This window comes from Mauremys mutica, chromosome 3 (assembly GCF_020497125.1).
Source record: "Mauremys mutica isolate MM-2020 ecotype Southern chromosome 3, ASM2049712v1, whole genome shotgun sequence".
Lineage (NCBI taxonomy): Eukaryota > Metazoa > Chordata > Testudines > Geoemydidae > Mauremys > Mauremys mutica.
In genome coordinates, this window is record NC_059074.1 from 83,585,282 (window position 1) to 83,612,896 (window position 27,615).

The window sequence follows — 27,615 nt, forward strand, 5'->3', positions numbered from 1 at the left end:
CCTGCAGAAAGTGTGGGAGAGTGCTAGAAAAATATATTAAAAAAACAAAAGGGGTGGATGAGAATCAGTTAACTTTGTTTTCTTCAAATAGGTCTTCACATGTATTGAGAATTTAAGTCGGCAAGATTAATTCTCAATAAAATCTTGTTGGCTTCATTTCTTCTTTGTAATTTATTGATTGGCTATAGTTTCCATGCTTGTCCATCCTTTTAACTTAGTGGTTAGAAGCTACCTATCACTTTGACCATGGAAATCTGCCTGACAATCCAAATAATTTACATCATATGCCAAGTTTGAATTATGGAAACTAATATCAGAGGCAGCTGAACCTGAATAATCATAACACTCAGTATCTTCAGTTAGAGCTCTAAGTACTTGTCTTAAGACAATTAGGGAAAATCTGGTTTCCAGTCATTTTGTTCTTGAACAAGTTTTCTCCAGCTGTATAATAGGAGTTTTTTCCTCTCCTTTGTATTAGTCCCGTGTCCTTAAGTTGAAGTAGGTGCAGAGAAGGGTAATGAAAATGATTAGCGGTATGGAACAGCTTCCATGTGAAAAGGGACTATAAAGACAGGGTCTTTTCAGCTTAGAAAAGAGCTGCCGACGGGGGAGGGGAATATGATGGTCTATAAAATAACGAAAGGTATGGAGAAAGTGACTAGGGATGTTATTTACCCCTTCACATGACACAGGACCTAGGTCACCCAATGAAATTATGCATTATGTAAAGTATATAACCTGCTGCTTATTAATCTGTGGAACTCCTTGCCAGGGGATATTGTGAAGGCCAAAAGTATTGTGGGGTTCAGAAAAGAATTAGCTAAGTTCATGAAGGATGGGTTCATCAATGATTATTAAGACGACGTTTTAGTCACAGGTATTTTTTTGAAAAGTCATGGACAGGTCACGGGCAGTAAACAAAAATTCACGGTCAGTGACCTGTCCATGACTTCTACTGTATACCCCTGACTGAATCTGGAGGGAATGGTTGCTTGGGTGGCGGCATGGAGGTGTTGGGGGTGGGAGACGGCGCACAGCCTGGGCCCCCCGATGGTGCTGGGTAGGGCAGGCAGTATGGCTGGGACCCCCCGCTGGTGTTGGGGGGGGGCTGCCTCTGCCCAGAGCTCTGGAGGCGGTGCCTGCAGTGAGGGGGATGCCCCGCTTCCAGGGAGCCCCCTGAGGTAAGCGCTGCCGAGAGCCCGCTTCACCCCCTCCCGTGCCCCTGCCCCCTCCCACACCCAAACACAAACCCCTGCTGCTGCTGGGGGAGTGGGACACAGTGGCCCAAGACTGCCCCAACTGCCTGAGCTGCCGGGGAGCCAGGTGCACCAGCCGCTGCAGAAGTCACAGAAAGTCACGGAATCCGTGATCTCCGTGACAAACTCGAAGCTTTAATGATTATTAGCCAAGATGGTCAGGGACAGAACTCCATGCTCTCGATATCCCTAAACCTCCAAGTGCCAGAAGCTGGGACTGAGTGACAGGGGATGGATCACTCGAAATTAACCTGTTCTGTTTGTTCCCTCTGAAGCATCTAGCACTGGCCTCTGTCAGAGGCAAGATACTGGGCTAGATGGACTATTGCTATGACCCAGTATGGCTGTTCTTATGCAGCTATTGTACATTTTTGCATATTTGGTCCTAAAAAGTACTGTGGTGTTTGACCTCAAAAGATGAAACAAAAGATCCAGTTTCAGGCTGGAAACTGCCCTTTGGTTCCTTCAATTATCTCACTCAGACATTTATCTTACTGATGCCTTGACCGTGTGGTTTACTGTATGCAGGTACACTATGTCCTCTTGACTTCTATGGGCCTTATGCTGGTGCAGTGAAGTGCAGGATCAGAGCCTTAGACTGTTATGTCTTCAGGACAGCAACATGTCTTTTAATTTTGTAAAGCACCATGCACTCAAGTATCCAAAGTAAAGTGTGGGCATTGGATATCGCACACATTTTTGAAAATAAGGGCCTTTTTAATGGCTCTGTGTGTGTGTGCGTGTTAAGTACGTACCTATATTAATGTAGCAGTTGTTTGTGTCGGACCTTGACACAGGTGTTCTAAATTTCACTCGTCAGAATATGTCCAGTATCCTGCTATCTCATTATGGGGCTGGCCATCTTCCAGAACTTTCAGTAAGACACTGGTGGTAGTAATTATTTTTTGTTCAGATCTCCAGGAATTACTGTAATCTACCCTTTCAATGTCCTCTTTTTCAACTGTCTGAGTGTGATTTGTAGAAGAACCAACTGGTCAAGTGATGCAAGGCTTTCAAAGACAGGGCTTTGTAATATGTTTTCCAAAGATCAACCCGATGTCTATCCAACAGAACATTTTATTTAGGATTAGAGCGGGAGGGGGGCAGTTCTAGGACAGAGCACAATATCTGCTCTATCAGAAATGAAGTTCTTCTTCGAGTGATTGCTCCTATGCATTCCAGTCAGGTGTGCGCGCCGCGCGTGCACGGCTCTTGGGAACATTTTTACCCTAGCAACTCCGGCGGGCCGGCTGGGCGCCCCCTGGAGTGGCGCCGCCATGGCGCTGGATATATACCCCAGCCGGCCCGTCCGCTCCTGAGTTCCTTCTTACCTCCCGTGACGGCCAATTGGAACAGTGGAGTGCTCCCTTTCCTCCACAGCCCTAGCGTTTCTCTACTCTTGCGTGTACATAGTCGTTTAGTTTACTTAGTTGTTAGTATAGTTGAATAAGTTTAGTTAGTTATAGTATAAGATAAGGGAATAAGGGGGGTTTACCCCTCTTCTTCCGCAACCGGTGCGGGCTCATGCCCAAGGCACCGGGGTTTAAGCCCTGTGCGAATTGCCAGCGGCACATGCCTGTTGGGGACCCGCACGACTCCTGCCTGCGCTGCCTCGGGGAAACCCACCGTCCAGATAAGTGCCCTATCTGCACGGCCTTTAAGCCTAGAACAAGAAAGGAGCGGGACAGTCGTTTAAAGCAGCTCCTTATGGAGGCAACGCTCCAGCCTCCCGCACCGACCCCGCCGGCGCCGAAGTCGTCATCGGCGCGCAGCGCACCGGCGGCCCCGAGCCGCTCCGGCACCGAGGCTCCTCGACCTCTGCAACCGGCACCGGCGACCCGGCACCGTTCCCTCTCCCCAACGAGGAAACGTAAGCCGGTGAAGACGACCTCGAAACCACATCCTCCGGGACCTTTAGCCCAGCCACCACCGACGCCTCCGGTACCGGCTGTGGTGGTGCACAAACCGTGCACGGTACCATTGACTCCGGCGCCGCAAGGGCCGTTGAGTCCGGTACCACCATGCTCCCTGGTGCCAACCGCGGTCGAGCTACAGCTCCCGTCCACGCCCGAGACGTTCTCGACGGCGAGAGAGCTCATCGAGCTCACAGAGGCACCGAGCCTCCGGCCCCCGGCACCGCCGGTGCAGGCTGTTAAGTCAGCGGGTAAGCCGGCTATGATACGGCCTCCTTCCCCTGACGGACGGGATAGACGGCGCTCCAGGTCTCGGTCTCGATCCCGGTCCCGAAGACGGTCACCGTCACGCCGCTCCAGGTCTCGGCACCGCTCACCATCGCGGTACCGTTCGCCCTCTCGGCGCCGGTCGCAGTCCCGGTACCGCTCAACATCGCGGTACCGGTCGCACTCCCGGAGACGCTCCCGGTCCCGGTCGCCAGCCCGTCGGCACCGCAGGAGGTCCGATTCCCGGCACCGTGACTCCCGAAGCCGCTCCCGGCACCGGCGGTCGAGATCCCGGTCGAGCTCCTGGCACCGCAGCAGTCGATGGTCCCGCTCTCCGTCTCGGCACCGCGACAACCGGCACCGATCCTCAGCACCGTACGGGGACGGATTGCCAGCATCGACGGCGCAGTCCGTGAGTGCCTCCGCTCCTCCGTGGCCGTCTCGTCACTCTTCGGTTGCTTCGCGGGCAGACAGCTATAGCCATCTTCAAACTGCCCCGCAGGGTCAAGTCCACGGTGCGCAGCAGTGGGGCTTTTGGGTCCCCTGGGCCCAGTACGAAGCTCACGGGCTCCCTGGCCCCCCGCGGACCCCAGCCTCCGAACGCAGGGTGCCGGAGGCCACAGTAAGCAGGCCGCCCCCATCACCACCAGGTGAAGCCCAGTCACCTCCTGGTCCTGTGGACCATCCGCGCTCCGAGATAGCTGCCCACCCCATGGAGGAACCACCTTCAGAGGTTGTGGTCCAAGGTCGATCCTCGTCGTCCTCGCCAGATGAGGCAGTGGCGGGAGCATCTATGGCGGACCCTCCGCCTATTGACTTGCGGGCCCACCAAGACCTTCTTCGCCGGGTGGCAAAGGCTATCAACCTCCCCGTGGCGGAGGTCGTGGAGGATGAGGACCCGGTGACTAATGTAATTGGGACTGAGGCCCCAGTGCGTGTGGCGTTACCATTCATACGCACCATTCAAAAGAACGCCACTACCATCTGGCAGTCACCAGCGTCCGTCCCTCCCACCGCCCGCGGGGTAGAAAGGAAGTACTCTGTTCCTCCCACGGGGTACGAGTACTTGTATACCCATCCTGCACCAGACTCGCTCGTGGTCCAGTCGGTCAACGACAGGGAGAGACATGGCCAGCCAGCTCCAGCGCCGAAATCGAAGGAAGCTAGGCGCATGGATCTGTTGGGCCGAAAGGTCTACTCAGCAGGGGGTCTCCAGCTCCGGATCGCCAACCAGATGGCCTTCCTCGCCCGATACACCTTCGACATCATGGTGTCTCTGGCGAAATTCTCGGAGCTGATGCCGTCAGCCTCACGCCAGGAATTCTCGGCCCTCCTGGAAGAGGGCAAGAAATCCTCCAGGTCCTCCATCCAGGCAGCTCTGAACTCGGCGGACTCGGGTGCCAGAACCTTGGCCTCAGGAGTGACCATGAGGCGCATCTCCTGGCTGCAGTCCTCCACCCTGCCACCGGAGGTGCAGTATACTTTACAGGACCTCCCCTTCGACACTCAGGGTCTGTTTTCGGAAAAGACGGATTCCAGAATTCAGACCCTAAAGGACGGTCGAATTGCCATTCGCACTCTGGGCATGCACACACCGGCTACCCAGCGAAGCTCATTCCGACAGCAATCCTACCGGCCCTTTAATCAACCCAGGTCGCGACCCTATAATAGCCGGCGTCCCGGCCTGAATCGCCGTAGACCGTCGGGCAAGAGGCGCAACCAGACCCAGGCGCCTTCCAAGGCCCCTCAAGGGCCCAAACAGGCCTTTTGATGGGACGCCCGAGGGCGGCCCATCAGACTCTGTACCGGATCCTTCCCGTTTATTTTACAACCGCCTTTCCCACTTTCTTCCGGTGTGGTCCCAAATAACATCGGACAGCTGGGTGCTTCGTACAATCCAGTCTGGTTACCGCCTTCAATTTGTTTCGCCCCCTCCTTCCCACCTGCCTTCCCTGTCCCTCTTCAGGGACCCCTCTCACGAGCAATTCCTCCTACAAGAGGTCGAGACTCTGTTGAGCTTGGGTGCCATAGAGGCGGTGCCTCACGACATACGGGGCAGGGGATTCTATTCCCGATATTTTCTCATCCCCAAGGCGAAAGGAGGTCTCCGACCCATATTGGACCTCCGGGAGCTCAACGTGTACCTGCTCAAGCTCAGGTTTCGCATGGTCACCCTGGGGACCATCATTCCCTCCCTGGATCCGGGAGACTGGTTTGCCGCCCTCGATATGAAGGACGCGTACTTCCATATCGCGATTTACCCTCCCCATCGACGCTACCTGCGGTTCGTACTCAACAACGCACACTACCAGTTTGCAGTGCTGCCATTCGGCCTGTCCACCGCACCGAGGGTCTTTACCAAGTGCATGGCAGTGGTTGCCGCAGCCCTCCGCCGTCGTCGCATACACGTATACCCGTATCTCGACGACTGGCTGGTTCGCGGGACATCCCGACAGCTGGTAAAGGACCAGATGTCAGAGATACTATCCCTGTTTCGGTCCCTCGGCCTTCTCATCAATGCCGAGAAGTCCACTCTAGCTCCATCGCAGCGGGTGGAGTTCATCGGAGCGGTCCTCGACTCCAGTTTGGCCAGGGCCTGCCTCCCTCGCTCTCGGCACCAGACGATGGTCTCCATCATCCAGGACCTTCTCACCTTTCCCACGACAACGGTTCGGTCCTGCCTGCGCCTCCTGGGCCACATGGCGTCCTGTACGTTCGTCACCGCGTAAGCGAGGCTCCGCCTTCGCCCTTTTCAATCTTGGCTGGCGTCGGTATACCGCCCGCACCGCGACTCGATAGACATGGTAGTCACCCTCACAAAACCGACACTCGCTTCGCTCAGCTGGTGGCTGAACCCAGAGGTCGTGTGTGCAGGAGTCCCGTTCCGCTCTCCTCGCCCATCCGTCACCCTGACCACCTCGGCGTTGGGATGAGGGGCTCACCTGGGCGACCTTCACACCCAGGGTCTCTGGTCACCCCAAGAGCTCGCTCTCCACATCAACGTCCGGGAGCTGCGAGCGATCCGCCTGGCGTGTCACACCTTCCGCGCCCATCTGCAAGGCCGCTGCGTGGCAGTCTTCACTGACAACACGACGGCAATGTTCTACGTGAACAAGCAGGGAGGAGCCCGCTCCTCCCTCCTCTGCACGGAAGCGATGCTCCTGTGGGACTTCTGCGTGACCCACTCCATTCACCTGGAAGCGTCATTTCTTCCAGGAGTGCAGAACACGCTGGCCGACCATCTCAGCAGGTCGTTCCTCACCCACGAGTGGTCCCTTCGTCCAGATGTGGTACACACGATTTTCCAACGGTGGGGATTTCCCCAGGTAGACCTATTCACCTCCAAGGGGAACAGGAAGTGCCACCAGTTCTGCTCCTACCAGGGTCGCTCTCCGGGCTCCCTGTCGGATGCATTCCTTTACTCATGGACAGATCACCTCCTCTACGCCTTCCCTCCGTTCCCTCTCATACACCATGTGCTACTGAAGCTTCGGAGGGACAGGGCCCACGTCATACTCGTCCCTCCGGCCTGGCCGAGGCAGCATTGGTACACCCTGCTGCTCGAGCTCTCCGTTCGGGATCCCATTCCCTTTCCATTATGGCCGGACCTCATCACGCAGGACTTCGGCAGACTCCGCCACCCGGACCTACAGTCCCTCCATCTTACAGCTTGGTACCTGCGTGGCTGACCCACGCAGAGAGGGACTGTTCGGCGGCAGTGCAGCAAGTCCTGCTAGAGAGCAGAAAGCCTTCCACTCGCTCCACCTACCTTGCGAAATGGAAGCGTTTCGCGCTCTGATGTGATCAACGAGGCCTCAATCCCTTCGTAGTCCCTGTCCCTACCATCCTGGACTACCTCTGGTACCTTAAGGAGCAAGGTCTTGCGGTCTCCTCCTTGAAGGTGCACCTGGCAGCAGTGTCCACCTTTCGTCGGTCCATCTTCTCCAACCAGATGGTTTCCCGCTTCCTTAAAGGCCTGGACCGCTTGTACCCGCCGGTGCAGCGTTCTACCCCGACCTGGGATTTAAATCTCGTGCTGGCCAAGCTTATGGGACCGCCCTTCGAGCCTCTGGCCACGTGCTCTCTGCTCTACCTCTCCTGGAAGACAGCCTTCCTAGTCGCAATTACGTCGGCAAGACGGGTGTCCGAGCTCCATGCCCTCACGGTTGGTCCGCCGTACACTGTCTTCCACGCAGACAAGGTGCAGCTTCGACCACACCCGGCCTTCCTCCCTAAGGTGGTGTCACCCTTCCACCTCAACCAGGAGATCTTCCTTCCGGTCTTCTTCACGAAGCCGCACGCCTCCCCTTGGGAGCAACAGCTTCATACCCTGGACGTCCGCAGGGCTCTCGCTTTTTATATCGAGCGGACGAAGCCCTTCCGGCGTTCGACCCAGCTGTTCGTAGCGGTTGCCGATCGCATGAAAGGCGAGCCGGTCTCCTCTCAAAGGATTTCCTCCTGGGTGACGGCATGTATCCGGACATGCTACGAGCTTGCTCGCGTGCCTCCATGCCGCCTTACCGCTCACTCGACGAGAGCGCAGGCCTCGTCGGCTGCCTTCCTGGCCCATGTCCCCATCCAGGACATCTGTAGAGCGGCCACCTGGTCTTCTGTCCACACCTTCGCTTCCCACTACGCGTTGGTGCAACAATCTCGAGACGATGCAGCCTTCGGCTCAGCAGTCTTGCACTCTGCCACGTCTCACTCTGACCCCTCCGCCTAGGTAAGGCTTGGGAATCACCTGACTGGAATGCATAGGAGCAATCACTCGAAGAAGAAAGGACGGTTACTCACCGTAGTAACTGTTGTTCTTCGAGATGTGTTGCTCCTATCCATTCCAGACCCGCCCTCCTTCCCCACTGTCGGAGTAGCCGGCAAGAAGGAACTGAGGAGCGGACGGGCCGGCTGGGGTATATATCCAGCGCCATGGCGGCGCCACTCCAGGGGGCGCCCAGCCGGCCCGCCGGAGTTGCTAGGGTAAAAATGTTCCGAAGAGCCGTGCACGCGCGGCGCGCACACCTGACTGGAATGGATAGGAGCAACACATCTCGAAGAACAACAGTTACTACGGTGAGTAACCGTCTCTTTCTAAAGCTTCTGAACTCAATTTTAGTTGTTCATGAGAAGTGGACGAAGTCAGGTGTTATCTGTAGTCTGTTATCTTGTATAAAAGTTGTACTGTGAGAAAGCCAATTAAGGTTCTTCACCGGTTCTTTTTATTGCTTAATCCAAATGGAGTCTTTCCACTGTTATCAATAGGTTTTGGATCAGGTCCTTGGTCTCAAATTCTGGGAAATTTAGAGCCTCTGGTCCTCATGCCATGAAAAGTAATTCAATCCCTAGTGTGGAGACGTGTGTGTATCATAGGGACAATGAATTTGGCTTTTTGGTGGGAGTGAGAAATTGGGAAGGCTATCTGTGCAAAATAGAGGTTAGAAATAGAAACACAGACAGCCTTGCACTTATTGGAACCGAGTACAATTTTTGTTAGTGCTTTTGGTTTTGCATAACATTCAGATCCAGCATACATAGGTAACAGTATCTCCAGCAACTACGACATAATGGATAAGATGCTGTATGTTAAACATGTCCATGTATGAAGATACCTCACCACGACTAAATTACAGTGGCACGGGAACACCACTATAATTAGGGTTCCATTACGACTTCTGATTAAAGGTCGATCTTGCTAAGTTCTCTAAAATTGACATGCATGGTTTAATTCCTTTGAAATTTGGTATGCCTCTGGGGGTTTCAGGGTAGTGTTAGTGCCCAAATTTGGGGTCATTTGAGCTAAGGTTGTGGAGATATAAGGCCCCCCCAAAGTAGCCTTTTTTCAAAAAGTTTTTAGGTGGGGTTTCTTTGCGCAGAGCTAGAGATGAACCTTTCCATGTGTTGCAGGTCAAAATGGTCTCAATCTGTCAAATTTTACCCAAGGTAGTGCATGGCAAACACTAAATCTTTGGGGGACCAAATTAAGAACGGTATTTGAGAATATATTCACTTCTTTGCATGTGCAGATGTGTAGTCTGGAAGGATTACACTGCTCATGCAGTCAATAAAGGAAAAATACGTAGAGAGGGAGGATTTCTATGCAGCCATTATATGCTTGCCTGGGTACCTTGGGGGAATGTGGCTGATGCCATTGCCCCTGGTGAATGTCCTGCCACTTATGTTCCTAATCTGAACCTTTGTACACCTGTGCAATAGAGATTTAATAACTCACATTGCTTGATACAAGTTGTCTCTGTTACAATGCAGCATGTTTTTATTTTAGGGGGAAGTTTATTGTGAACACAACAGTCAAGGGGCAGTCTAACCAACATTCTTGTTATATTGAGTGGGGAGGAGCCAGAGGACTGTGTGAGATGGGAGGGCGTAGGTTGGGATGTAGGGATAGGGGAAAGGGGTTATGTCTGCAGAGGGAGTGGGCAATGAGGATGAGAAGGCAAGCCTTGAAATAGCTACTTGAGAACATCTGTATCTTACTAGCTCCTGGGGGTGGATAGTTGCTTACTTGCCCGGGGCAGATTAATGTGGGGATTCCAAAGACATGTAATGTGGAGGTTTGGAACTGACAGTGTAGGTATCTGACCAGCAGGGTTCTCAGCATGTGGATTCTGGATGATTCCTGTATCCTGAGGTTGCAGAAGTTTGTGAGGAGTACGCTATGACATAGGGGTTGCTGATTACAAGCCGATTTGGGTAGAGATAGGTGGCCTGCATTGGCATCATGTTTTACTCACTCTGCAGCATCTGACTAGTGACTTAAGAACTTATGATCTACCGGACATTGTGGTATAATTCACTTGGGCAGAAATGATTAATTCCGGGTGTACACCTTATGCAATGTTTGACTTCCAAATTCCATTCCTCTTCTCTAACACACACATACAAAGATTTTGATCTACGACCTATCTAAATATAACAGTGTAGCACTTTATTTTATTGTTTTGCTTGAACTGTCTTAAATAATGGACTGTGCCCATTATGTGTTTAGAGCAGTGGCTCTCAAACTTTTTTTTTTTCCCGTGGACCACTTGAAAATTGCTGAAAGTCTCGGCGGTCCACTTAATGATCTTTTCAGATGTTTGTACCATTAGCTAGCTATTGTAAAGCACTTTGGATAAAAGCGCTATATAAAAAAAACCTTAATAATAATTACCTTTTTGTTCCACAAATAAAAGTGCACAACTCATATTTTAATATCAGTAGTCTTACCTTCCTAATGCGATGGATGTGCCCTCTCCCCTGCTGCGGCAGCCTCTGAGCTCAGGCTGGGAAGGAGCAGGGGTCTTTCCCTCTCTCCCTCACTGTGGCAGCCCCCAAACTGGGGCTGGGAAGCAGGGAGTCTCTCCCTCTCTCCCCCGCCACAGAGCTGAGGCTGGGAAGAAGCTCAGTCTCTCCCCGGCAAACAGCCTCTTTCGCTGGCTGCCGTAGCCCTGCACGTCCCAAATTTCCCCCATCCTCTCTTCTCACCCCCTGCCCCCTCCCACCTACCCCCTATTCCCCCAAGGCCACCACCTCACCTTATATGTGCATCTTCTCCAGGGTCCAGGCACCTAATTAGTGGAGCCACGCCTGCACGGCTCCACTAATTAGGTGGGTGGCCCTTCCTTCTCTCATGTACGGCCACCCAGGCGCGCACCTTAGAGGGAACTATCCACGGACCACCAGAATGGAGCTCAGTTTGAGAACCTCTGTTATAGAGGAATTGTTTTTTATTTGCTCATCTTTGGGATGAACTGACCATGAGACAAAATGTCCTTGGCCTAAAGTCCTTACTTGGTAGCCAGTTTTGAAAATTAAATTTCCATTCCACTATTTCTTCCTTCGTTAATTCAGTAGCCTCTCTCCAACCCCTCATTCTGTTCTTTCTTTTCTGCTGGCAATACTCTTGATACAAATAATGTGTAATTGTTGAAATTATTTCAGGACATCAGCATTCATCAGTTATCTCTTTAATTATTTGCTGTAGCTTTTTTTTTTAAATTGCTAAGCAATTTGCACCATTGAAGAACAGGACTGAGTATGTGTTCATATAATTATTCTATTACAGACTGCTTTATACTTATTTGTACAAAATTTTGTAGCAACTCCATTATGTTTTACAAAGGAAAATATTAATCTTAAAACATGATTATTGTAGCTGTTATAATTCCATTTTGTGTGAGGAACACCTGTTACAAATATTGATTTATCCTTCTAGGATATGTCTACACTGCAAAACAAACAAACAAACAAACAACAAAAACCACAACCAAACCAAAATCCCAAAAAACCCACTGTGGCAGTGAGTCTCAGAGCTAGGGTCAGCTGACTGGGTTCATGTGGCTCACACTCTAAAGCTAAAAATAGCAGTGTAGACATTCCTACTTGGGCTCGAGCCCAGGCTCTAAAACCTGACGAGAGGTGGGTCCAAGAAACAAGGCTCCAGCCTAAGTGGGAATGTCTGCATTGCTATTTTTAGCCCCAGAGCGCAAGCCTCATTAGTAGGGTCCTGCCAAAATCATGGTCCATTTTGGTCAATTTCACAGTCATAGGATTTAAAAAATCGTAAAGTTCATGATTCCAGCTATTTACATCTGACATTTCACAGTGTTGTAATTGCAGGGGTCTTGACCAGGGCCAGCTCCAAGTTTTTTGCCAGCTCCGCCCCTTCCCCCAAATCCCTGGCCCCGCCTCCTCCCCTGGGCATGCCGCATTTCCCCTCCTACCCCTCCCTCCCAGGCTTGTCTGGGAGGGAGGGGGAGAAGCAGAGCGGCGGTGTGCTTGGGGGAGGAGGCGGAGGTGAGCTGGGGGGGAGCGGTTCCTCTGCCCCCCCCCCCAGGGTTACTTCTTGCGGCCCTCCCCTCGCCCCCCACCGCCGCAGCTCACCTCCTCACCGCCTGCTCCCCTGAGCGTGCCGCTGCTGCTCTGCTTCTCCCCCCTCCCTCCCAGGCTTGCCGCTCAAATCAGCTGTTTTGTGGCAAGCCTGGGAGGGAGGAGGGAGAAGCGGAGCAGCGGCATGCTCAGGGGAGCAGTCAGCAGTGGAGCGGAGGTGAGCTGGTGGGGGAAGCGGTTCCTCTGCCCCCCCCCCGGGGTTACTTCCTGCGGCCCTCCCTGCACCCCCCCCACCTCCCCGCCGCAGCTCACCTCCTCTCAGGGCCGGCTCCTGGCTTTTTGTGCCCCAAGCAAAAAAAAAAAAGGAGCTGGAATGCTGCCCCTTGGAAAGTGCTGCCCCAAGCACATGCTTGGAGCGCTGGTGCCTAGAGCCAGCGCTGGTGCCTAGAGCCAGCCCTGTTCTTGACCCAAAAGGGAGTTGTGGGGGGCGTCACAAGGTTATTGTAGGGGGAATTGCAGTACTGCTACCTTTACTTCTGCGCTGCTGCTGGTGGTGGTGCTGCCTTCAGAGCTCCGTGCCTGGCCAACAGCTGCTGCTCTCTGGCAGCCCAGCTCTGAAGGCAGCGCAGAAGTAAGCATGACAATACTGTGATCCCCCTAAAATAACCTTGCAACTCCCCTAACCCTCCCCCCCCCCCAAACTCCCTTTTGGGTTAGGACCACTATTTGAGAAACGTTGGGCTCCACCCCCTCCCCACCCCGGTGAAATCTGTATAGTATAGGGTGTAAACACACAAAAGACCAGATTTCACGGTCTGTGATGTGTTTTTTCATGGCTGTGAATTTGGTAGGGCCCTACTCATAAGCCTGAGGCTTTGGCTACACTTGCACTTCAAAGCGCTGCCGCGGCAGCGCTTTGAAGCACTAAGTGTAGTCAAAGCGCCAGCGCTGGGAGAGAGCTCTCCCAGCGCTGTCCGTACTCCACCTCCCTGTGGGGAATAATGTACAGCTGGGGCTATGACCATACTGGCGCTTTGCAGCACCGCAATTTGCAGCGCTGGAGAGGGTGTGTTTTCACACCCTGCTGCAGCGTTACAAATTTGCAAGTGTAGCCAAGGCCTGAGTGAGTTGGCTTGGCTCTGAGACTTGCTGCCTTGGGGATTTCTTTTGTGCAGTGTAGACTTACCCATAGTGTGTTTGCATCTCACTTTGTTCCTAGGATAGCTGACACGATGGAAAACAATGTTCAGAAGTTATTATGGGTGGCTAGATAGAGGTAGATGTTCTGTATAAAAAGAGAGGATATCTTTCCTTTTGTTTTGCATTTCTAGTTTTTAGATTTTTCCTAAGGAAAGATTGATTCTCATTTGTTGGTAGCCATTCAAACATTTGCTTTGAAAATAAAAATAGCTTTTATGCTAAATTTGGTGCTTCTTTTTGTTAACCAGGGGGATACACTATATCTACACACATTTATTTAATCTTTCTCTCCCTCCCCTAAGCTCTGCCCTATGTTCCATCTTTCTTTTCTGGTACCTCAAACAATAGTTTTCTATTGCCATTGCTGATCCAATGTGCCCTTCTTCTACACTGCCTTTCCCACAGTAATTATATTTTGTTCTTAACCCTCTTTGCTATAGCTTTGGGGAAAAAAAAGTTAATGCTTGCTTGTTATGTTTCTTCCCTTGCAACCCCAGGCCATGAGCATTTTAATCCCTTAGCACCATCTTCTACTTTAACATCACAGTGTGATGGTTATGTTGGTTTAATAGTTTTGCTGACATGGAATTATGTTCTCTTTGCTGCTCTTGGTTTTCTTGCCTCATTCTGATTATCCCTCAGGGACAAGAGACCATTATGAGCTCTCCCCTGGTGAGGAAGCTTGTGTACGTGGCTTGTGTAGGGGTCAGATGTCCCAGAATCTAGGAGCCATTGGGGCCTAACTGGCCTTCTCCCACAGCTAGTCTGTGTACTGCTGTCTCTTACCAGTTGAAAATATTGAGGAACAGTCTCTGGATACAGATGACCAGTCTTGATTCTGGTGCTTCGCTCTGCCTACATCTGGGATCCCCATATAATGTCAAAGGAGTTCTGTATGTGTAAAGAGAATATCAAAGTCAAGTTCTGCCATGAAAACTGGAGGGGGGGGGATTTTGTCTGTGGTTGAATTGCAGAATAGAATTACCAGTTACATTCAGCTATAATTAAAGGTGTAAAAACAATTTTTATATCCAAGAGAACTTATTTCTTTATACTTTTATTTAATTATCACTGATATTTAACTACAATACATAAGATTGAAAATAAGAAAAGAAAAATAAGTTGCCAAGTGCAAAGTATATAATTTTATGTATGTAGATGCTGTCTTTGGTTGAGGTGTAGGGGCATTTAGCGGGCTTTGCCTGGGACCCAGCAGGCCCAGTAGTCAGGCTTCAGTCAAAATGTCTATCCTAGTCTTGGGATGGCTCTTCTAGGCAGCCCGGTTGGGGCAGCAGTGGCCAAGTCACAGTTCATCGTCCTCCTGAGATTCCTGGGATCTCCAGGCAGCTGGGGGAGGGGAAAAAGGTAGGGAAATCTGGGACCTCACTCTCTGCTGGGTCTTGGCCGAAGGGGACTGCTATTCCAGATCAGCCTCCCTTGGACTGCTTCCTACCTCCCTGTTTTCCCTTCAGTTTGGGAAATGGCCCCAGCTCTTTGCTTACAGTTTGAGCAATTCAAAGTCTCAACTGGGGTGTGGGGGAGGAGGTTTCCCAACTCATTTTCAGAGTCCAGTTGTTTCCCCTGGGTAAGGGGATCAGAGCGGGAAAGCAGGAGTCAAAAAAGGATTAAAACTTTATATGGGTGATATGAGGAATATCATATCTCTTGGCATAAACTAATCACTAACTGCTTGGAATTAGGAAGAAACGTCTCATACGAATAAGCTATTTTGTAAATGTCCATGAGTACGCAATTTCTTTTACCTTTCTCTAAACCCTCTGGTATGGGCAGTGGTTAGACATTGGACTAGCTGGACCATTGATCTGAATCTGATCCTAATTGACTGGAAGATTTGTTCTCCTTGGAGTGCTTGCACATGTCCATTCCAGTGTAGGTGTGTGTGTGCCCCGATCACAATTGCTGGAATTTTTCCCCTTAGTAGTATCCATTGAGTCAACTCCAGTGATCTCTGGAGCCGTGCGCTCATACTACCGGCATAAAGGGCCCCACTACCCCTTCAGTTCCTTCTTATCGCCCATGACAGTTGCTGGAACTTCCCTCATTGCTCAGGCAATTTATCCCAGTGGTTTTCCTTCTCTTTTTTTCGTGTATATAGTTAGTTTTTGTTAGTAGTAGTTTTAGTAGTTAGTGAGTTTTGGATGCCTCCGCACTTAGTTGGAGAGGCTTGTCTGATCCATGGGGCCGGGGTATGCCTCATTCACCAGGCTTCAAGCCCTGTATGTGGCAAGTCAGTGCCCTTGAGCAACCCACACTCGAGCTGTCTCACATGTTTAGGGGAAGCTCATAGGAAAGACTGTTGTCAGATCTGCTGGGACTTCAAACACCGCATCAAGAAAGACCAGGAGGCGAGGTTGAAGGTCCTCCTCCTGGAGATAGCCCTAAGACCAGTGTCAGAGCTGCACTTAGACTCGGCACCAAGCACCTCAGCTTTGATGCAGAGTGCTCCTTCTGCCATTTGAGAGTCCTGGCACTGATCCTCCTTCCTGGTGCATAAGAATAAGCATCAGGAGAAGAGTCATTCCCCAGTGCCGAAAGGAAGCAGGCAAGGGGATTAGGGTAGAGCGAGACCCGTGTCAGGCTGCTCTCCCTCCCCGGTACTGCAGCAGGCACCTCTGTCAGCCTTGGTACTCCCGCCATCTCTGCTAACTCTGGCATGGGAAGTGCCATCCTCCAGCAGACAGCATACCAGTCAGTTCGTGGTACCATCAATGCCAGAGGCATTTGCAGCTGCTAGAGGCCTGCTCACTCTTCCAGTCCCAGGGTCCCCAGAGATTCAGGATTTGGCACCACCAGTACCAGTGAGTGGCAGAGAGCCATCCTGCAGCTTTCATGCGGCACCACGGCCACCCTTTAGGGGAAACCTCCCTATGGTAGCCTTGGCTCAGACTTCTCCGTGATGCCATTCGCCAGCACTGAGAGGGTTGACACCACCTGAGTCTCCACACCCCAGCTCATCAAAGTCCAAAGTGGGGTCCTTCTCTCCCCACTGTCAGGACCACCTGCACTACTCCACACACCATTCCTAACCTGAGATAGCCTCAGGCGCTATGGTGCCCCTAAACGATTGGTCTCCAGGACTGTGGGGAATGGCACTCATGCAACGGACTTTTTGGAACCTGTAGAGATTTCCCCCCGGCCAGGGCATCATTTCAAGGCATTCGTATTCTGTGGCCTTGGAAAGACTGAGCTTAATTGGGAGATGATAGCATCATTGTCTGAGCCCCGAGTATGTGGAAAAAAATTTATAACCTGTTGATTTTGTAAAATGGTGGAGTTTGGAGGTAGGGTTGTACCTTGGGAACCCCATGCTCAGTTGATCATAATTGTGGTCGCCTAACCCTATCTAGCACACTTATAAGGCACAGCAAATTTCAAGAGAATCCGAGTAAGCATGAGGATTTTAGAGCACCTCGCCTTGGTCTGCACTACACAGTTAGGTTGAAATAAGAGGCCTTATGTCAACCTAACTATGTCAGTGTACACACTACAGCCTTGCTCCCGCCAGTGTAAGTGCTCTACTACGCCGACATAACTCCACCTCCAGGAGAGGTGTAGGGCTTATGTTGGTGTAGTTAGGGCGATGCAGTGTCTATGTAGACACTGCGTTACTTACATCAGCTGTTGGCTGCCATTCTTGTCAATTTCCATCATGGAGCCCTGAAATTGACAAGAAAGCCTGGTGTTGGTGGTGTGCTCTGGCTGCCCCCATCCCTGCTTCCTTCTCCCTGTTCAGGCAGTCAAGAAGCCCAGGTGGCTTCCCCCTGCTCCCGGCAGAGCTCTCAGCTCCCCAAACTCCCCCTCTTCAGTTAGTGGAAATGCTGCTGGTGAGGACATGCACCACTGACTGAAGGAGGGCAGTGTGGACATCAGCCACAGCAGTAATGACTGCGCTTGGCTGTAAGTCGACCTAGCATAGGTTGACTTAAGTTTCTAGTATAGACATGCCCCTGGAAAAGTCATCCTTTAAATAGTACGTCCCTCGGCCCGTGCCACTTCCCGCAGCTCCCATTGGCCTGGAGCAGCAAACCGCGGCCACTGGGAGCCACGATAGACCAAACCTGCGAACGTGGCAGGTAAACAAACAGGCCCAGCCCGCCGGGGCTTTCCCTGCACAAGCGATGGAACAAGTTTGGGAACCACTGGTCTATAAAATCATGAATGGTGTGGAAAAAGTGAATAAGGAGGTGTTATTTACTCGTTCACATAACACAAGAACCAGGGTCACACAATGAAATTAATAGGCAACAGGTTTAAAACAAACAAAAGATGGTGTCGCCAGGAGGGCTTTGGCTTCCTCGACCACGGGATGCTATTCCAGGAAGGACTGTTAGGCAGAGATGGTGTTCACCTTTCGAGGAAGGGAAAGACCCTATTTGCACACAGACTGGCTAACCTAGTGAGGAGGGCTTTAAACTAGGTTCAACGGGGACAGGTGAGCAAAGCCCACAGGTACGTGGGCAACATGGAGAACTGGGAGATGGGTTGGAAACGAGGGAACGTGGGCTATAATGGCAGAGAGAAAGAAGGGTCAGAGCAAAACTGGGAGGCAAGATCAAACCAGTATCTTAGATGCCTATATACAAATGCGAGAAGTATGGGTAATAAGCAGGAAGAACTGGAAGTGCTAATAAATAAATACAACTATGACATTGTTGGCATCACTGAAAGTTGGTGGGCTAATACACATGATTGGAATGTTGGTATGGATGGGTACAGCTTTCTCAGGAAGGATAGACAGGGGAAAAAGGGAGGAGGTGTTGCCTTATATATTAAAAATGTACACACTTGGACTGAGGTGGAGATGGACATAGGAGACAGAAGTGTTGAGAGTCTCTGGGTTAGGCTAAAAGGGGTAAAAAAAAAAAACAAGGGTGATGTCGTGCTAGGAGTCTACTACAGGCCACCTAACCAGGTGGAAGAGGTGGATGAGGCTTTTTTTAAACAACTAACAAAATCATCCAAAGCCCAAGATTTGGTGGTGATGGGGGACTTCAACTATCCAGATATATGTTGGGAAAATAACACCGCGGGGCACAGACTATCCAGTAAGTTCTTGGACTGCATTGCAGACAACTTTTTATTTCAGAAGGTTGAAAAAGCTACTAGGGGGGAAGCTGTTCTAGACTTGACTTTAACAAATAGGGAGGAACTCGTTGAGAATTTGAAAGTAGAAGGCAGCTTGGGTGAAAGTGATCATGAAATCATAAAGTTTGCAATTCTAAGGAAGGGTAGAAGGGAGTACAGCAAAATAGAGACAGTGGATTTCAGGAAGGCGGATTTTGGTAAGCTCAGAGAGCTGATAGGTAAGGTCCCATGGGAATCAAGACTGAGGGGGAAAACAGCTGAGGAGAGTTGGCAGTTTTTCAAAGGGACACTATTAAGGGCCCAAAAGCAAGCTATTCTGCTGGGTAGGAAAGATAGAAAATGTGGCAAAAGACCACCTTGGCTTAACCACGAGATCTTGCATGATCTAAAAAATAAAAAGGAGTCATATAAAAAATGGAAACTAGGTCAGATTACAAAGGATGAATATAGACAAACAACACAGGAATGCAGGGGCAAGATTAGAAAGGCAAAGGCACAAAATGAGCTCAAACTAGCTATGGGAATAAAAGGAAACAAGAAGACTTTTTATCAATACATTAGAAGCAAGAGGAAGACCAAGGACAGGGTAGGCCCACTGCTCAGTGAGGAGGGAGAAACAGTAACAGAAACTTGGAAATGGCAGAGATGCTTAATGACTTCTTTGTTTCGGTCTTCACTGAGAAGTCTGAAGGAATGCCTAACATAGTGAATGCTTATGGGAAGGGGTAGGTTTAGAAGATAAAATAAAAAAAGAACAAGTTAAAAATCACTTAGAAAAGTTAGATGCCTGCAAGTCACCGAGGCCTGATGAAATGCATCCTAGAATACTCAAGGAGCTAATAGAGGAGGTATCTGAGCCTCTAGCTATTATCTTTGGAAAATCATGGGAGACGGGAGAAATTCCAGAAGACTGGAAAAGGGCAAATATAGTGCCCATCTATAAAAAGGGAAATAAAAACAGACCAGTTAGTTTAACTTCTGTGCCAGGGAAAATAATGGAGCAAGTAATTAAGGAAATCATCTGCAAACACTTGGAAGGTGGTAAGGTGATAGGGAATAGCCAGCATGGATTTGTAAAGAACAAATCGTGTCAAACCAATCTGATAGCTTTCTTTGATAGGATAATGAGTCTTGTGGATAAGGGAGAAGCGGTGGATGTGGTATACCTAGACTTTAGTAAGGCATTTGATACGGTCTCGCATGATATTCTTATCGATAAACTAGGCAAATACAATTTAGATGGGGCTACTATAAAATGGGTGCATAACTGGCTGGATAACCGTACTCAGAGAGTAGTTATTAATGGTTCCCAATCCTGCTGGAAAGGTATAACAAGTGGGGTTCCGCAGAGGTCTGTTTTGGGACCGGCTTTGTTCAATATCTTCATCAACGACTTAGATATTGGCATAGAAAGTACACTTATTAAGTTTGCAGATGATACCAAACTGGGAGGGATTGCCACTGCTTTGGAGGACAGAGTCATAATTCAAAATGATCTGGACAAATTGGAGAAATGGTCTGAGGTAAACTGGATGAAGTTTAATAAAGACAAATGCAAAGTGCTCCACTTAGGAAGGAACAATCAGTTTCACACATACAGAATGGGAAGAGACTGTCTAGGAAGGAGTACAGCAGAAAGAGATCTAGGGGTTAGAGTGGACCACAAGCTAAATATGAGTCAACAGTGTGATGCTGTTGCAAAAAAAAAAGCAAATGTGATTCTGGGATGCATTAACAGGTGTGTTGTGAGCAAGACACGAGAAGTCATTCTTCCGCTCTACTCTGCGCTGGTTAGGCCTCAACTGGAGTATTGTGTCCAGTTCTGGGCATCGCATTTCAAGAAAGATGTGGAGAAATTGGAGAGGGTCCAGAGAAAAGTAACAAGAATGATTAAAGGTCTTGAGAACATGACCTACGAAGGAAGGCTGAAAGAATTGGGTTTGTTTAGTTTGGAAAAGAGAAGACTGAGAGGGGACATGATAGCAGTTTTCAGGTATCTAAAAGGGTGTCATCAGGAGGAGGGAGAAAACTTGTTCACCTTAGCCTCTAATGATAGAACAAGAAGCAATGGGCTTAAACTGCAGCAAGGGAGATTTAGTTTGGACATTAGTAAAAAATTCCCAACTGTCAGGGTAGTTAAACACTGGAATAAATTGCCTAGGGAGGTTGTGGAATCTCCATCTCTGGAGATATTTAAGAGTAGGTTAGATAAATATCTATCAGGGATGGTCTAGACCAGGGGTCGGCAACCTTTCAGAAGCGGTGTGCCGAGTCTTCATTTATTCACTCTAATTTAAGGTTTTGCGTGCCGGTAATACATTTTAATGTTTTTTAGAAGGTCTGTCTCTATAAGTCTATATATTATATAACTAAACTAGTGTTGTATTGTAAAAATAAACAAGGTTTTCAAAATGTTTAAGAAGCTTCATTTAAAATGAAATTAAAATGTTGATCTTACGCCGCCGGCCCGCTCAGCCCGCTGCTGGTCTGGGGTTCTGTTCACCTAGGCCGGCAGCGGGCTGAGCGAGGCCTGCGGCCGGGACCCCGGCTGGCAAGGGTCCGTCAGCCAGAACCCCAGACCAGCAGAGGACTGTGCGGGGCCGGCAGCCAGGACCCAGAGGGCTGGGGGCGGGCTGGAGTCAGGGCTGGGGGCTGGAGGTGTCAGGGCAGAGGGGGAGCTAAGTATGGATGGGGGTGCCAGAGTCAGGGCTAGGGTTGGGGGGGGGATGAATGAGTCAAGCAGAGGGCTGGGCGTGTATGAGGGAGGTACAGGGCTCTGGGGAGTGTGCAGGGCTCAGGGCAGAGAGTGTGGAGTGTGGGGGGGGGTCGGTGGTCAGGGCTCAGGGGAGAGGGCTGGGTGACTGCCCCCCTAAGAACTCCCAACCCCGCTGCTCCTTGTCCCCTGACTACCCCCTCCTGCGACCCCTGCCCCCCAGGACCTCATCCCCTATCTAAGCCTCCCTGTTCCTTGTCCCCGGACTGGACCCTACCCCCTACCCTGACCCCTGACTGCCCTGACCCTTATCCACACCCCCATCCCCAAACAGACCCCCAGGACTCCCATGCCCCATCCAACCGCTCCCCGCCCCCTGACAGGACCCCCAGAACTCCCGACCCATCCAACCTCCCCTATTCCCAGCCCCAACCCCTGCCCCAACCCCTGCCTCCTGACAGGACCCCCAGAACTCCCAACTAATACAACCCCCCTCGCTCCTTGTCCCCTGACCACCACCCCCACTCTAACTGCCCCCCCAGACCCTCGTTGCTCCCGGTCCCCTGACTGCCCTGACCCCTATCCACCCGCTGCCCTCTCACAAACCCCGAGACTCCCATGCCCCATCCAACCCCCCCTGCTCCCTGACTGCCCCCTCCAGAGAACCCCGCCCCTAGCCACCGCCCCCCGGGATCCCACCCCCCCATCCAACCCACCCTGCTCCCTGTCCCTTGACTGCCCTCACCCCTTATCCAACCCCCCCAGCCCTGGGCCCTTTACCTTGAGACTCCACGCAGAGCCAGACACGCTGCCCTGCGGGAGAGCACAGCCCCGGCCCTCAGAGCGCTGTGCGCGGCGGCGGCGGCATGGCTCCAGTTAAGCAGGGAGCGTGTCTGCCTCCCCGTGGAGCCAAACGCTACCCCGCAGGAGCACGCAGCCCCAACCCCCAGAGCGCTGCGCACGGCAGCAGGGCTCCAGGGGAGGGGAGAAGGCGGGAGAGGGGCCGGCAGATTGCTGTGCTCGGCCCGGCGCTCCGGTCCGGGAGCGCGGACCCCGCAGCTTGCCGTGCCCGGAGAGTGGGGCCATTTGCCCACCCCGTGCACAGCTATGCTTCTGCTTCCTGCCCCCACGGTGGGAGCAGAGGGCAGAGGAGAGCGGGCCGGGCTGGGCAGGATTTTTAATGGCATGCTGGAGTCCTGGCAGGCTCCAGCGTGCCATTAAAAATTGGCTCGCATGCCGTCTTTGGCACGCGTGCCGTAGGTTGCCGATCCCTGGTCTAGACAGTATTTGGTCCTGCCATGATGGCAGGGGACTGGACTCGATGACCTCTCGAGGTCCCTTCCAGTCCTAGAGTCTATGAATCTATAAAAGGAAGTACTTCTTCAGACAACTCACAGTGAACATGTGGAACTCATTGCCAGGGGATGTTGTCAAAGCCAAAAAACTATAACGGTTCAAAAAAGAATTAGATATATCTGTCTTCGATGAATTTATCAATGACTATTAGCCAAGATGGTCAGGGATGCAACCACATGCTCTTGGTGTCCCTAGCCTCTAACTGCCAGAAGCTGGGAGTAGAGAATGTGATGGATCACTCAATGACTGCATGTTCGGTTTATTCCCTTTGAAGCACCTGGCATTGGGCACTGTTGGAAGACAGGATGCCGGGCTAGATGGACCATTGGTCTGACCCAGGATAACTGTTATGTTCAAAATTGCTTTACAAACCAAGGGCTAGGTGGTGCGGTTACAGTAGTATATGGACAACAAAGAACAGTCATTATATGCAATGAGCAATAGCTCTCCAGGAGACTTGGAAATTAGAACTTTTCCACTGAGGAATGTTGATCAACTAAGTCGTTCCCCCTTGTCTTTGAAGAATGCTATTATATTCAATAAAATTTTTTAGCACATAGAGTGATTTTTGTTTATCTAAATAATTTATCATATTCAATGTTTTAAGGATCTGTAAAATGCTGAATTTACAAGTTTAAAATTAGAAGAGTCCAAATTTAGTTTGATAACAATAAAAAGTAGATCTATGTGAAATGTCTGTTTCTTCGGCTTTCATTTTTGTGTCTGCAAATAGAAACACATCAGTTTTTGTATTCCATAATAGTGACATCTTGTGGTGTAAATGTGTCATTGTTTTTGTAGTTTTCCTTTTTAAATGTCATGGAAAGTTTTATATTTAAACAGAATTGGGTTGTATGAATGGACAAAATAATAATTTAACTGGAAACTAAAAATATAGTGTACAGTGTTCTTTTATGTATTGCATTTGGAGAAGGAAATATTTTGGTTATTGTCCTTCAGTAGATTTGTTTTGTGTGCCTATTTTTTTTTTTTAGTGACCAAATTAAAAACGGTGACAGGGCTTCATCAAATCTAAGCAGCACTGGCTGGAATAAATCAGGAAGCAAAGCAGGTACAATATTTTTAAATCTCTTCTCAATTCATTTTTCTGTTCCTGTTTTTCTTTGCGTACAACACTTACTTGCATTTGCAGATGTGAAGTTCACACAAGCAGAAATCATCCAATTTCTAGGTTTCCCTTTTTTCATTTCTTTATGCATCATTGGACAGTGCTTTTTAAAAAAAAAATATTTTTTTTGTAGATCTAGAAGAATAATATTTGAGATTTAATAGATTGACTTTTAGAGCCATTAAATATGATTTCCCGATGTTTCCTTACTTAGAAGTACTAATTTTCTTATATTTTGCCTTGAGAATTTGGACCAGGAATTTGTAAAGGATATGAATACCTAGGGCAGAATGAGGCTATACCAATTTACACCAGCTGAGGTTATGGCCCTCAGCTTTTTTTCTGTGCATGTGAATTGTATTGTAGTTGTGTATCAGATATTCAATAAATAACATTTATCTTATAATATTTTTAACACATAAGCTAAAAGTGCACAGTCACAAATACTTGGTAAACCTACAGCAGCTGTTTTGCTGTTTTTTAAAGCTATTTTTCAGATGTACACATCAGGAGGGAAATGTAAAACAAAAAAAATCTCTTACTGAAATGTAGATATTTTCAAATATGACTTCAGCGATACACTTTTAACTCTAACATTTTAGAGAGGAAATAGTATATTTTAAGTTTAGTGTGCTTGACAGAGGGTATTCTGTAAAGAGGCTAAAAAGATTAATCAGGTACTGTGTAGCTTTCTAAAGCTCAGTGTTGCTAAGGCTCTTGTATTTACCTGCTAAAAACAGCAACCAATAAATGTAGACGATTAATGTCATATTTTTTTTGTGACCAGAATGCAAAGCTGTGGTTATGACCTATAAACCACTGAGACAGTCAACTTTTTTGCTGAACTTTTTTGCTTGAGTATTGGTATCCTGTTGAATCATAATTTACAGAGTTAGACTTTTAAGGACCATCACTAAAGTACTGCAACTGAAACTCTTAATTTTCACCAACACTTTTAAAAAAAAATATCTTCCAAGACTGAGAAATACAAAGCCTTATTGTTTATATTGTTGCCTTTTTTAATAATCACAACATTTTGTGCTTCTAATTTATGTTGTTTGAATTAATATTGCATGTTAAAGGCTACTTGTGATTTTTTTTCAGGGGGTTCAAGAGGTATTGTGGAAACATATAGTATGAAAATACCTGGTTGTAATGATATGACTTTTGGTTTTTGGATTCCATATTTTTTTGGTCTGAGAGAGATTTAAGAAAAAGACTACTTTTTGTGCTCTGAATAGCATTTTAGGTTTACAGTATATTTTAGTTTTTAGTGTGAACTTTTACCCTCACACTGCAAACATGCACACAAATAATCTTATTCATTGGGATTAATCAGGTGTAAAAAGTTGCTACATGCATTCTTGCAAGATCGAGGTTTTTACATGAATTCAGGACTGGGGTGTAAGAATCATAATGGGGGGGAAGTAATTCATCTGCATTATTGTGGCAGGAAGCAGCACTGTGAGCTTTTCTAATACTCATATTTCACCTCTGTTCTCTTACATGGTTCAGAGCAGAGCCTCTCTTCATGGCAAATTCTGTGTTTTATTAATTGAGCTACTTGTCATTGGAACCTAAACAATACTATCAGCTCATTTCATTTGGGAATGAAAAAAGTCTGCAAAATAAATATTTTTTAAAAAGTCCTATCTGTCCAGTATATGTCACGTGAAACAGCAGCCATTTTACATAAGCCCTAGAAATAGATATTATAAATAAATTTTACAATGGGTCCATTGAATAGTTAAAATTAAGCTACAGAATTTGGATTTTTAAAAGTGAAGCCATTTAAAATGGTCGGTTATGAATCTTAATCCTCCTTGTTTCACCCAACCAAATGCTCTCAACACAGACGCACAGATTTAAGACTTGAGACACTGATCCCAGGAAGAAAGCCTCTTAACTCATACATTATCATTATATTGTATATTCTGTTCTTGTAAAATAATTACTACACTAAGATTTATACATTAGTTTGCACATGCTGTCAGGAAACACAGTTTCTGATCAGGTAAGGAGTCTGTCAAATAAAATTATACATGCTCTGGTGTTTACAATGTCACCATAGCCACGTTGGTCCCAGAATATTAGAGAGAGAAAGAAAGTGAGGTAATATTTTTTATTGTACCAACTTCTGTTGGTGTAAGAGTCAAGTTTTCAAGCTACAAAGAGCTTTTCTTCAGGTCTGGGAAGGATACTCAGAATGTCACAGCTAAATACATGTTGGAACAGATTGTTTAGCATAAGTAAACACATTTACAGATCCAGAAACCACCCAAAACACACCAAAAAATCTGTTATCTGAAGGCCTGCCTGTACATATCACAGAATATGCTCCGAGAAAAAAAAATCTGTGATACACACATAAAACCGCCTTCAAACAAGGCCACTCCACCAGAGGAGTAGATTGCATCATGGAATGGGCCATCCAAATACCCTGAGAGAGCATACTTCAATACAGGGGAAAAAACCTCTTTGACTCCATACCCATAGTTGTCACCCACTACCCCACACTAGAACACATGTGGGGTATTATTAAGCAATTACAACCCACACTTTAGGGTGGCCACATCCTGAAAGGAATCTTTCCTGCACCCTCTCTTCTGACCCTGCCATAACACACGTAATACCTGCAGTCATATCTCCACTCAGGGCCACCCAGAGGATTCAGGGGACCTGAGGCAAAGCAATTTCAGGGGCCCCTTCCATTTAAAAAAAAAAGTTGCAACACTATAGAATACTATATTCTTGTGGGGTCCCCTGTGGGGCGCGGGGCCTGGGGCAAATTGTCCCCCTCCGCCCCCCGGGCAGCCCTGTCTTCACTGCTACAATAATCAGTACCTCTCCCCCACAACACACTTTTCAAGATCCATGGGTCTTGCACATGCCTATCACAAGGTATGGTATACCTCATTCAGTGTGCTAAATGCCCCAATAAGAGCTTTGTGGGTGAAACCAGACATTCACTATGCTCTCAAATGAACTCTCACAGAAAAATGATAAAAGATAAAAATACCCTATCACCCAAGGCCGGCTCCAGGCACCAGCATTCCAAGCTGGTGCTTGGGGTGGCATTCTGCAAAGGGTGGCAGTCCCTGTTGTTTTGCCCCCAAGCAGCGCGCCGAATTGCCGCCGGGGACGGTGGGGGCAGTCCGTGTGCCCTTAGGGCGGCAGGCGCGTTTCCGCGGCGGCGGCAATTTGGCGGTAGCTTCTATGTTTAGCTGTCCGCGGCGACTTCAGCTAATATAGAAGCTGCCGCCAAATTGCCGCCGCCACGGAAACGCGTGCCTAAGGACACATGGACTGCCCCCACCATCCCCGGCGGCAATTTGGCGTGCTGCTTGGGCGGCCAAAACTATAGAGCCGACCCTGCTATCACCCATGGGTGAATGCTTTTCACAAAATGATCACTCCATATCTGACCTCTCAGTCCTCATCCTCAAAGGAAACCTGCACAATGCTGTCAAAAGATAAGCCTGGAAGCTTAAATTCCTAACTGCTAGACACTAAAAATCAGTGTCTTTATAAAGACACTGGAATTATGGTTTACTACAACAATCTGTAAACCATTAGCCACTCGCCCCCTTTTTTGTCCTATGACTTCAGGGGTATTAATGGGATAAATTGCTTTGAATGGTCCCTTAGAATATGTGTTAACTACTTATGTTAAAGAGTCTGTTTCACCTTGTATTTAGCTGTGACACTAAGGCCTGGTCTACACTACGAGTTTATTTAGAATTTAGCAGCGTTAAACCAAATTAACGCTGCACCCGTCCACACAACAAAGCCTTTTATTTTGATATAAAGGGCTCTTAATATCGATATCTGTACTCCTCTCCGACGAGGGGA

General features: G+C 48.9%; 1 protein-coding gene across 3 annotated transcripts in view; it reads left to right on the top strand.

Annotated features, from left to right (window-relative positions):
• Positions 1–27,615, top strand: part of ARMC2 (armadillo repeat containing 2) — a 137,181-nt gene that overhangs the window by 25,412 nt on the left and 84,154 nt on the right. For all 3 annotated transcript variants that reach the window (XM_045009147.1, XM_045009148.1, XM_045009149.1), the window contains one exon: positions 23,630–23,706. In XM_045009147.1, coding sequence (XP_044865082.1) covers positions 23,630–23,706 — 77 coding nt within the window. The remainder of the gene's footprint in view (positions 1–23,629; positions 23,707–27,615) is intronic.